This window comes from Trifolium pratense, linkage group LG7 (genome assembly GCF_020283565.1).
Source record: "Trifolium pratense cultivar HEN17-A07 linkage group LG7, ARS_RC_1.1, whole genome shotgun sequence".
In the NCBI taxonomy this organism is placed as follows: Eukaryota; Viridiplantae; Streptophyta; class Magnoliopsida; order Fabales; family Fabaceae; genus Trifolium; species Trifolium pratense.
The window spans coordinates 2726636-2739259 of record NC_060065.1 but is presented as its reverse complement, the minus strand read 5'-3'; the positions used below and the strand labels follow the sequence as shown (position 1 = coordinate 2739259).

At 31.6% G+C, this 12624-nt stretch overlaps 2 protein-coding genes across 2 annotated transcripts; both read right to left on the bottom strand.

The window, feature by feature from the left end:
- Window positions 1-2430: 2430 nt before the first annotated feature.
- Window positions 2431-4522, bottom strand: LOC123893617 (pentatricopeptide repeat-containing protein At1g09900-like). The gene has a single exon (XM_045943384.1). It carries the CDS (start codon window positions 4345-4347, stop codon window positions 2611-2613), a length of 1737 nt encoding a protein of 578 aa, XP_045799340.1. The 5' UTR covers window positions 4348-4522; the 3' UTR covers window positions 2431-2610.
- A 1123-nt stretch (window positions 4523-5645) lies between these two features.
- On the bottom strand, window positions 5646-10563 carry LOC123893616 (probable rhamnogalacturonate lyase B). The gene is made up of 16 exons (XM_045943383.1): window positions 10112-10563; window positions 9911-9939; window positions 9674-9795; window positions 9522-9599; window positions 9271-9390; window positions 9052-9171; window positions 8780-8921; window positions 8512-8688; window positions 8162-8317; window positions 7706-7812; window positions 7243-7333; window positions 6904-7045; window positions 6663-6819; window positions 6407-6523; window positions 6132-6258; window positions 5646-5994 (listed from the first exon to the last, which is right to left on the bottom strand). Exons 1-16 carry the CDS (start codon window positions 10185-10187, stop codon window positions 5731-5733), a joined length of 2025 nt encoding a protein of 674 aa, XP_045799339.1. The 5' UTR covers window positions 10188-10563; the 3' UTR covers window positions 5646-5730.
- Window positions 10564-12624: the final 2061 nt, after the last annotated feature.

Sequence of the window (12624 nt, the reverse complement as noted above, 5' to 3'; positions counted from 1 at the left end):
AAAAAAAATTTGAAAAGAATTGTTCGTTTCATGTCCTTGGTTGTTCTCGCGCACCCCCGAAAAATTTTAAAATATTCCATCGTTACTTAAGTAACAAATTCAGAGGGCACAAAACAAAGTTCATATTTTAGGAAGCCAACTGAGTTTGCTACTTAAGAACCTAACCTTATAGAAGCTAACCTTATAAAACCTCAACACAATTAAACCGAATCCTCATATTAACATACAGTCCCATAACCATTCATAAGGCAGACACGGGCTCGATATTGAAGTAGCAGTATGTGGATTGCTTGTGCAGTGATGTTGCTGCATATTGGAATTTTGTGATATACTCGCATGAATTTAGTAAAGAAAAATTAAATTTTGACATAAAAAATTATTGTCAAATATGATAAAATAGTTGTTTTAATTTGCGTGTTTAATTTATGTAACTCATCCTCATCCTCGGTCTGAGGTACATCCAGAATTTTCCATGTAGCCACGGTGTAACCGTGACTAATTAACATACCAACACACTTTTGAAAAGTGTTCCGGTAAAATATGTTAAAGAGATAAATGTAATTTTAACATACCAACACACTTTTAACATACTAGCACATTTTTGATGCAATTTTAACATACCAACACACTTTAATTAACATACCAACACACTTTTAACATAGCAGCACACTTTAATACAAGGGTAGAATGAGAATATTTTAAAATATGTTGGGGTAAAGAGATAAATGTAGGGGTAGAAAAAAAATTCCATACACTTTTTGTTTCATGGCCCAATAGAACAAAAATACTTTTGTGCTCCACGTGTTCTTGCAGAAATTAATCGTCGTTAACGGTGGTGAAAAGTTATATCTATAATATGTTAGAAACAAATGTAGAATAAAATCATTGTATTACATCTACAATCTTTGCAGTATAGCGTATAAGAAAATACTTTTGCATTCTTAATCAAAGGCTTAGAACATTATTTGTTATGGATTTGAAAGTATGTTGTAAACATCTTCAAACTTGTATAAAACATAATAATTTCACTTCTAGTAAAATTTTATTTGATGAATTAAAAGTTATTAGAAAAGTTTTAACAGTTCAATCAAAATCAAATTATTTCTATTAGTGTGTCATCTACTTAAAGTTTCAAAGTCTTCGAAATTAAAATTTTATTTGAGATCTAATATGTCACAAGATTGATTAACTAATTTTGCTTTGATTTTAATTGAAAATGATTTTTTTCAATGAATCTTGATTGTAAACGAATTATTAATGATGTAAAAAAAAAGAAAAAGAAAAAGGATGACATTTTTTTTTTACTTTTACTAAAAAAAATCTTTTTTTTTATATATAAGAGGGCCTAAGCCCGGAAGGAAAAAAAAAACTACAAAGGGATAACTCTAGGTGATAAAAACCCCCTATTATCAGCAGAAAGTAAATCTACAACTTGACTAGGACATTCATCGAAGAAAATAATATTCAAATCAAGTGAACAACCAATATTCGCCAAAGCATCTGCACACATATTCGCTTCTCTATAAGAGTGAGTAATTCTAACTTCCCACTCCTGGTTCAATAACCTTGTTATGCTCTTCATCAATGAGACTCCAGTAGCACTGCTGATTGCACCAGTTTTGATAACCTTTACAACCACCATAGAATCAATATCAAGCTCCACCAATTTGAAGCCCTTACTCCACACATATTTCAGCCCCTCCAAAACACCCCATAGCAAACACCAACATGTTTTGCAAAACCTCCAAGCCAATCTCCTCTACTATTTAGAATAATTCCGCCGCAGCTAGCTGATGTTCTTCCTTTACAAGCCCCATCGGTGTTGAGCTTAACCCAATTTTCTACCGGAGGCTTCCATCCAATCATCACCGTGTGACGAGGCCTTTCAATAACAGTGCGCGTAGCCTTGTCTGCATAATTATACTCCGTGCAACGCTGCAGCAAAAAATGAACAGGTTGCACCGGCCGAATAAAATTCTCGTCATGGATTTCTTTATTGCGCCAAAACCACAAGTAATAACAAACATTAGCCAAGAATTCCTAACATCTGCAATCCTGTCTAAATCACCCTGCAAATTAAATTGGAACCAATATGAAAGCTCGCCACCGAAAAAATCCGCTCATTCTGAAGTGGAACAACTGTCATCCATAGATTTCTTGCAACAACACAATCTCTAAGAACATGTAAACTTGTTTCTTCAGTATCTCTACAATAATCACACATCCCATGAACCAGCCCCATATGTGCCTTTATTGAATTGGTTAACAACCTGTTATGTGATGCAATCCATAGAAAATGCTTATTTCTTTCAGTAACATGTAGAGCCTAAATATTCTTCCAAACACTCTCCATTTCTTCCTCCTCAAAATTACAAAGTAATTTATACATTTCTGCTACTGCATATGTATCAGTTCCAATCCCAGACACAATTTGTACAAAAAAGGATGATATTTAAATAACTTTATATAACTTTATATGCGACCATATTATTCATCACTCAAGCAATTTAAAATATAAATTAGAATTAAATATGGCTAGATTCAGGGCAAGAAGTCGATAACATAAGGGATCTAACAAAGTCTAATGTAAATAAATGCATTTTATCCATCCTATATATTGACTAGTAACTTTTCTACAGAACTTTTCTTCACAAATCCTCTGGAGCACAACTCATTAAACAACTCCAGAGCCTCCTCATCTAATCCTTCATAAACAATGCCTCTAATAAGAATGGTATATGTAGCTTCAGTAGGTTTGCATCCTTTATCTATCATATGGGTCAATAGATCAATAGCACTACTAGTTTGCCGAGCCATACAGAGTCCCAACATGATTGAGTTGTAAGGGAAAGCATTGATCCTAATGCCTGATCTTTCCAAGTCACGGAAAATTTTGATAGCACCATCAACCTTTCTCTCACGAATGAATCCCCCAATCACTGAAGAATATGTAATTACATCAGGTTCAGGACCTTTCCTACACATCTCATCCAAAAGTTCTGCAGCATGCTCAGTTGCCCCTACCTTTGAAAGTCCATCAATAACGGTATTATAAGTAATTGCATTAGGAGAGCACCCTTTACTACTCAACTGATTCAGCAACTCAACAGCAATGTCCACCTTCCCGTCTTTGCATAAAGCAGTAACCAAAGTATTGTAGGTCACAATATCCGGGTAACAACCCCTAGACACCATTACTTCCAAATACTCAATTGCTCTATCCATCTTTTTTTCTTGACAAAATGCATGAAGCAATGGATTGTAACTCAATGAATTTGGAGTACAGCCGTGCTTCGGCATCTTCTCCAAGATATCAATGGCCCTACCGAGCAAACCTTTTCGACACAAGAAAGTAATCAAGATATTGAAAGTAACAATACTAGGAGAACAACCCTTACGAAGCATGTTAGCCAGTAAGCTCTCGGCATCCCTCCATCGTCCAGTATCACACAAGCTACGCAAAATGGTATTATGGACGATCACATCCGGTTCACAACCATAAGATGTCATGTCACTCAAAACCTTAATCGCTTCATCCAACCTACCTTCCTTGCAAATCCCATTGATAAGAATACCGAAAGTAATCACGTTGGGTTTACATCCTTTAATCTTCATCACATCCAATAACTTCATCGACTCACCAACTCCACTCTCTTTACAAGTCGCCTCTATCAATATATTGTACGTAATCAAATTGGGATAAATCCCCCTTTGTAGCTGCCTGTCAAGAACTTCCATAGCTTGCTTTAATTTACCCCTATGACACAAACTACGCAAAATCGTATTATAAGTGACCACATCAGGCGAAACACTCATCCGTTCTAGAAGCTGCAAAGCTTTCTCTATCTCCCCCGATTTGCAATAACCATCGATCAAAACATTGTACGCTATAACATCAGGAACCACATTGGAAGTTTCTAGAATTTCCATGACTCGTGTAGCTTTCTTAGTTTTGCCGGTTTTACAAAACTGACGAATGAGATTTGTGCAAACAAATACATCGGGAATGCCTCCTTTGAAACTCATTCGCTCAAGAAACTTAAACCCCTCATCTAATTCACCAATTTTAACGAATTTACGGAGTTGATTATTGTTCTCTATCTCCTCTAAATTTGTTGCACCGTTTGGGGATGATTGTATACTATTGGAATTCCCTTTATGGTTTTGTTGTGATTTACCGTTGGGGACATAATTTTTACTATAACTATTGCATTTGAGTTTTGCAAAATTATGAGAAGAAAAAATGAAAGGTTTTTTAGTTCTGAAGCAACGAGTTGTTGTAGAAGCTTGTTTGTGAGAGTGGTAGTGAAATGAGTAAAAATGTTGGGTGTGTATAACTGAATCCATAGTTTTACTACTGAGTATGTAGATAGGATGATAATGGAAATTGAGAAGCGATTATTACTTACTTGCAATTGGAAGATTCCTCCGACTTGAAGACGGTGTAGACGACGATGTTATCCGATTGTAACTGCCTACGGTGGATTCATTCTCTGTTTCAAAGGAGGAACAGAGGTTTATGTATTACAGTATTTGTTTTTTTTTCCTTTCTTTTTCAGTCAATGGGTATTGCTGGATTGGACTTCCGATTTATTATGGACTTTTTTGTTTCATGGCCCAATAGAAAGAAAAAAGAAATACAATATAGATCATGGAATTTTTATAAAATAAAATAAGTGTTAAATATGTTTTTCGTACTTGTAAAATTAACGAATTTTAATTTTTATCCATATAAAATAAAATTACATATTTTCATCCTTAATTTTTTTTGTTTTGTTAACATAATATATATAGAGACACAGTTATAACGTTGACATTAACATGCGTCAAAAAAAACATTGACATTAAAGTAAACATAAATTGATGATTAGGGACTAAACACAAAACAAAACAAAAAAAAAGGGGGAAACCAAAATTTATTAATATATGTGAAATATATCATTTTGAAAAAGAAAGAAAAATGTATGAATTTTACAGAAAAATATTATTTACGTTTTTTTTTTAACTCAAAAATATTATTTAAGTTCTTTAACACTTTAATTGAGTCCACTTTAATTTGTTTAATCGATCAATATTAATATAATGATATATTTTGGAATTATTATTTAAATTAATTTCATATTAGACAATTTTAAACTAAACTCAAGCAATGACAAAATTTGGTTTATCTATTTATATCCACTATATATTTTTGAACTCATATTTTATTTTAACAATAAAACTCATTCATTCATACATTAAAATAGCAACAATATAAGATATGAAGATAGCTAAATAGTCACTAAAGATACAGACGAAATATCACTGATCATCCAGGCATAGAAACTCAACTAACCGTAGATGTAATCTTAATGCACTATGGGATGAAGGAATAACCGATCTTCTCCGCCTCGACTCTCACTCAACCAGACTAAATTCTTCCACACATAACCAAAGGTTAATAATAATTTAAGATCCACAATTTTTTATGGCATTCATTTCCAAAAAAAAAAAAAAAAGATATTTGCATGTGTTCACACAAAAAATCGTATATATGATCTGTGAGATCATATTTGTTCATAACTTTAATAGTAAATCCTTAACTTATTTGACTAAATAAAAAGGTGTATATACATCAAATTATGTTATATTAGAATCTGAAGAAATATGCTAAACAATAATCTATTTTTCATATATTGGTGTTGAATGAAATTATGAAATTTTTCAAATGAATATTCTTGAGAAGAATCTCTAGTTTCGATCTTTAATAAAATTAATATCAGGGGGTCCTTCTAAACGAATATAATCATACAAAATTCCTACAAAAGGACCATTGTTGTTAGCTTGTGTTAGAAAGATTGTATTGTTTCCTTTCACAAGAATAGTGCCTTCTACATCAATGTTGAATAACCAGTAGAATCCATGAATTCCATGTCTAGCTATAGTATTCTCCTTTCCAATAATTCCACTTGAAAATAAAGGTGGACTTGTTGCATTTGAATTGTTTATCCGAATCTAGCATTCCAAAATTAATGAAAAAAAATTAAAAGAAGAATAATATTTTGTAGTACGATTATCCAGTAAAGAATTATCGGAGGTTTCACATAAAAAGTTTGATCCTGACCCTCAAAAGAATATGAAATATCATATACCTGTAAATCAGCAGAATGTACAGATGCTAGAGCTAGTCGCAATTTGTAGGTTCCATTGGTATTCACATGATTAAGATTGAAATTAATTTGCCATGTAGTTCCTTGGTAAGTATTGTTGTCCTTTTTCCTGGAAATCAATAAATGGAGCTAACTGAGACTCTTTTCATTTTGTTGGTTTAATATCAGTATTCGTAGCTAACTAATCTTTCGAGCTGGGTAGGACATAACACTTGTGTTTTCATGAGGCAGAATTAGGATGAAGGCAAAAAACAAACCTAGTAACTTGAGCAAAAAACCAGTCTTTTTTGTAATCACTAATGCCAACAGTGTAAACTAAGTCTTCATTTGGATACAAATCAGCATATCTCTCCCACAAGCCATATTGCCTATATCTGCAAGTTATATAAGTGAGTTGATAGTTCTCAGTTCAATCGATTGAACCAGCCAGTTCGGTCCGATTTATAAGACAAGGAAGAAAAAAATACATTGAGCATATCTTGATCAGCTCTTTTTTTGAGCTCTTATATATACCTGTCTGTATGGTTGACATAAAGTTTGTTAACGTACAAGGGATTTGGATCAGGAACATAGAACTCGGCAGCTGTGCGATCAGGAATGCCGATTTCCCACAATGTTGGACCATCTCTTGGTGGCTCATAAACAAGCTCACCCACATTAATATTACAACCTATGTTACACATTTGCATCATTAGAACTTAGTAATATTATATCATTTAGAACTTAGGAAAAAACTTGATAAAATAATTATTACCTGAGGTTATGTTAATGGCATTGTTATATTGATAATCACCAATGAATCCAGTGACCCATGAATAAAGATTATAGTCACCAGGACGTATGTTAATTATTGAGAAATAGCCTTCATCATCAGTAATGGTCCAAAATTGATAACCCTATTAGTAAACAATAAAATGTACCAAATGTTATTTTTGTCCCTAGTAACAGTGACTCAATATCAATTAAATATTTGTTCTGTCCAAAAATTGATCGACAAAAATGTATTTGGTTCAAATTTTGAATTAAATACATCAAATTTATTTGACTCATTTTTTCTTATATTTTCGGACATAAAAAATATGTGAAAGGTTACCTTGTATTCTCTTTGCCAAGATCCAACATCTCCTAGGGGTGCTAATCCAACATAAGCACCACTCACTGGGACGAATGCATCACTGATGTACCTATACAGGTTTAGTGGTCAATCTTGGTGTCTATACAGACAATTACTCAAAAACTTAAATGTATATTAATTAAAGTATCAACACAAATTTTAATATCCATTTATTATTTTTTTAATATATCTTGAGTTTAAATTTTATATAATTATATACTATGCACATAAAAGAAACTATTTTTCTAATAGTAACGTCTTTAATCGTCAAGGTCAAACGAGCACAATGTGTAGAAGTGTTGTTATAAATCTCAGCGTACCGAGTTCGGTTACTACTCATATAAAAAAGTAATGCATTTATATAAAACTTCCACTTCATATTTTAGTGATCCCTAAGTAAATGAAATTTTGAGAGATTGGAGAAATTGTATGATATACCTACCTATCACGGACAAGCAATCTACCTTCAACTTTACCTCGTTGGGCAGATGAGAGAAAGTCCTTTGAAGCAGGAAATGTATATGGCCAGCTTTCAATTTCATTCACCATCTGCAATGTTTATTTTAATAATTTATTTAAATAAAACTAAAAGTGGGTACTCTTAATATTTGTCAGCATCGTTAGGTGGAACGTGATTTGCATACAACAGCAACAATAATAATAAATTCTTAGTTTGTTGGCTTTAACATATAAATTAACTTTCTTTTGAATTTTAATTAATACATCAAAGTCATGATATATATATATATATATATATATATATATATATATATATATATATATATATGTTTATGTCTGGTAAAATGCATTTGTATGTATGTGTGTGAGTTTTAGACGGTGATTATCATTTTATTTACAGACAAAAAAAAGGTTTGAGTTAAGTTTATAGGAGATTAACCTGATGTTTGGCGTCCTCCCAAAGCCTGATTGGGCTAAGCCCATCAGACATGGAATTAAGGTATATGAATATAGGCCCAAAAACTTTCTTCCACGATTCATTGGGTCCAAATTTCATTATCAGATCTTCTCCTGAATAATGTGTGCTATGAAATACCTGATTCATATGGTTTCACAAATATATAAGATTTTTTTACAAGACAAAAAATACTAAAAATTATAGAAAATAAAAAGCACCAACTTTTTTTCAATGTAAATTTTTTTGAACAAGAAAAACATTCAAAGTAACTAAGACATTAAAGTGATTAGTAGACATCTGAAAAAAAATAAAAAGTAAATTAAGAAACTTACGGAGAGCATGGTTGGCCCCGCATGGGAAGCAAGATATTGTTTTAAGGGTCCAGCAGATCTAAACTCATAACTTGGCGTAATTAACCATATTCCATTAGATTCCGATGAATTAATGAAAATCCAACCATGAACATAGTTGCTTCGACTCTCAATTGAGTACTCATATTTATCATCCACCTGATTTGAAATAAAGAACTTTGCATTATTAACAACAATATCATTAATCCATTTCATAGATAGACCAATAAAATATAATACCATGGCATACCTCTCCTTTAAACTCCGGCTCAACTGGATCGACAAGGCGGACAGCCTCCGGATATGCCAAAACTTGGCCTCTTCCCGGTAATCGATCATCAGGCAGCGGCATAAATCTTTGTCTGTCGTCCGCTATAACCATGTAATTGAACCTTTTCCAATTTAAATAAATACCACAAACAAATATTACGACATTTTTTTTTTGTGTCACAAATATTACACTAATTAGTGCATAGTTCTGTTTTTATTTTTCAAAGTATGAGGTAATTTTTTTTTACTTACTTGTCTTTCCTAGGTTTGAATGCAACTCTAGTATTGTCAAGATCAAATGCAGGCCATTCCTTCAAATGGTCATAAATTGCATATGTATAAAATCCAGAGGAACCACGAAGCATTATAAACCTACACAAAAATTATACACATTTTTCTTCATCATTCATCATAATCACTATTTACTTAAATTTAATCTTCCTCCAAAAAACAAAGTTGGTAAACAAGAACCTTTTATCAATATTGAGTGGTGCTAGCTTTCCTTCAAGAGAGAAATTCCATGTTCTAGTGAAAGATAATTCTACTTGTTCTTCATTTTTCACTATCACCGTCAAATTTGTGGTGTCCATCCTTTCAAACATTATTAATTTTGTTACAATTAATTAAATTCAAATTTCTTAAATATAATATTAATTAATTAATATAAGAATATGATGATATATAAGACAAGATCCGTGAATCATAAGTATATACATACATACCTGTCGAGTCTACCCTTTCCCTTTGCACCTTTTTTTGTTCTATTTTTTCCACCTTGGTCCCATACAATATCCCAATACCTACAAGAAAAATAATTATTAAAAAAAAAAAAAGAAAAAAAAAAGTAGTGACATTTAAAATTGAATTGTTGTACCCTCTGTCAAATTCGGGATTAAGAACTTCAAGCAAATTATCAAGTCCATTATATTGAATTCCAATGACAAATCCTTCTGGGTTTGATAAATTCACTTGTACTATGCCATTATCCATTATCACCTAAGCAATGAAATGTTAATTTGCCTCAGAAATGTTATCCTAAAAAATAACATTTAAATAATAATAATAATAAAAATAATAGTTTAAGAAAGAAGCCAATGCAGAAGTGGATTACATGTTTTTCTTGAATATCCAATCGCACCCCTGAGGATTACATGCTATAAATTAGTCACTTGAAATATTTCATTAAGCTAATATTAATTTTCATAATATATAGATTAAATTAAATATCCTAGTGAACCTATTATTTTAATGTTAAATAATATAAAAACTATATTCAAATAAAAAGAAAACATTGTATGAAAGAGAAACAAACCTGAATCAATGCTACTACAACCTAGAAACAAGATGAATTGCAACATAAAAAACATGAAAAGATTAACCAAGTTCATTGTTGTGTTCAAACTCAAACTCAAACTCTTCTTCTCTTGCTTTATGTGATTGTGGAAACTTTCTTTGCTTGGCGACAAAAATTACTTTGGGAGATTCCTTGACTTGATTTGTTGATTTATCTGCACAACTTCTTTATATCTCCATAATAACCAAACTTGATCAAAACGTTTTATTGTCAAACCAAATTCTGTTGCTTTAGGACAATGAAATTTGATTTCAGCTGACTTTATAGAAGAAGATATTCATTATACCACAATTTTATTAATTTCACCAAATTATTGCACATTTATACTAATAATACTAAGAATCATAAAGATTTTCGGTTAAAATAAATAAAAATCATTAAGATTAATTTCAATTTTATTAACTTGATGTGAAAGGAATTTTTTTTTAGTAGATGTGAAATGAAATTTGATACTAATAATTTTAATTGAAATGAATCTCGGTCCGTTTGATCTGCAAAAATATAAGTACTGAACAGAACAATACATGACAATATAAGATAGAACATTACAAGATAAAGTTTAAGGTGTTGAACAAATTTTGTCTTTGTACGATGTTTGGTGGACAAAATGTTATTTTGGTATTTAGACAATTTACACAGAGGACAAAAAATTGTCTCGTGATTCAGCGAGGACAAGAATTTAAGTTTTTGTCTAGTCCTTGGCCCCCGGTGGTCTGTTCTGTCCCAAGAACAGTTTTATTATCAAACATAGTACAACTGAAGTTGTCATGTCTAATCGCTTATTTTTTAGCGAACCTTAATGATTTTTATTTATTTTAATGGAAAATCTTTATGATTCTTTCCCAAAGATGAATGCACTCGGTCACATTTTTGATCTGATACACTTTTAAGAATGTGTTAATTAAAAATATATTTTTGACTATGAATAATTAGACAATAATTTTTTTTGACTTAATAGCTCCGATTCTTCAACAAACGCTAAGAAATTAACATCGTCGGTTTAAGAAAAATAATATTTATATTAGCTTGACTTAGAGATGAAGGTATTAGGTTAGGTAGTTTGAGAAGAGAAGCATGTAATGTAAGTAGCTGTTATGTTAGGAAGAAGCAGAAATTAAATTAGCTAGGAACTTGACTTGGTAATAGAAGGATCTGGATTTCCTACAGTGCAATTTGCACGCAGTTTCACGTTGTTTTGGATTTCAATCGTTAGATTAAAATCAAACGGCTCAAGTTATATATTAATAAAATCAGCTGTTTATAATCTGAACCATTCATTTATGATCGGATGGCTGAGATCGAAACTGCGTGAAATATTTACTGCACCAAATCCGGTTCCGTAATAGAAGAAGGAATGGTTTAAAAGTTGAGTAAAGTTAACCATTTAGGTAACATGGACAAAGGAAGGAAACGATAGACAGACATGTGAAATAATGCTTGGAAGAATCTTGTTGAACTGCTACAAGACCAACCTTGTTCCTTTTTTATAACTAATTCATTTTTACATAATCTAATCCATTGTTGGACTTTTATTTGTTGCTACCATGCTGCCACATTTGCTCACGGGTCGCTATATATGGTTTTTGGTAGTTAGTTGCCATAATTTTTTTTTTTGGTACATGTTAGTTACCATAATTTATTTGGTACCTTCTTTTTGGAAAATGTTATGTAAACACATTTATTTGACAAAAATATAACAAATATACTTTTTTGATTTTTTTAAATATTTTTTGCATATCTCGTTTTGCGTGCTTGCGAGTGGAAAGAAAGTTGTGTTAATTTTGTGTTTCAAAATTTGTGTTTGAATAACACACCTCCTTCTTTTTTTATACATGTTAGTAGTTACCATAATATATTTAATTACTTAACTATTTAATTAGTAAAATGGTCTCTTAAAGATATTTTTGGTTTCACATTGATCCCTGAAAGAAAAAACAAAGTCTGAATAGGTCCCTTAAAGAAGAAAAAAAGGTTCGAATAGGTCCCTTAAAAACACATCCGTTAATCAGTTTGGTCATATTCGAACCTTTTTTTAGGGACCAAACTGATTAACAAAGATGTCTTTAAGGAACCTATTCAGAACTTTTTTTCTTTAAGGGACCTATTAAGACCTTTTTTTCTTTAAGGAACCAATCTGAAACCAAAAATGTTACACAATTTTTTCACAGTCCACTAACAGGGGCTCATTTAAAGCGAGAATGTTACTTTGTATGAACATATATGAAATGTGTTAGAGAGTTGGGGGCGCAATTCTAGCGAACTCTTTATTTCATAATATTATCATTTATGGGGCGTAAATATTGAATTTGAGTCAAATAAAATTACCACTTACAAAATAGGATGGGAATAGTGCATTCTAGAATACAATGAGGTTATTTTGGTAATTTCAGGGAGCTTTGAAGATTTCTGGAGGCGCGGAAAGTAAATCTCTTAAATTTATACAAGTCCTATGAAATTGATAGCTCTACTCA

Coding starts and splice junctions, on each gene's coding strand:
- LOC123893617 (XM_045943384.1), bottom strand. CDS start 4,347: ATGGATTCAGTTATACACACCCAACATTTTTACTCATTTCACTACCAC.
- LOC123893616 (XM_045943383.1), bottom strand. CDS start 10,187: ATGAACTTGGTTAATCTTTTCATGTTTTTTATGTTGCAATTCATCTTG. Junction 9,940..10,111: donor TTGTAGTAGCATTGATTCAG/GTTTGTTTCTCT, acceptor TGTAATCCTCAG/GGGTGCGATTGGATATTCAA. Junction 6,524..6,662: donor TATGTCAACCATACAGACAG/GTATATATAAGA, acceptor TATAACTTGCAG/ATATAGGCAATATGGCTTGT.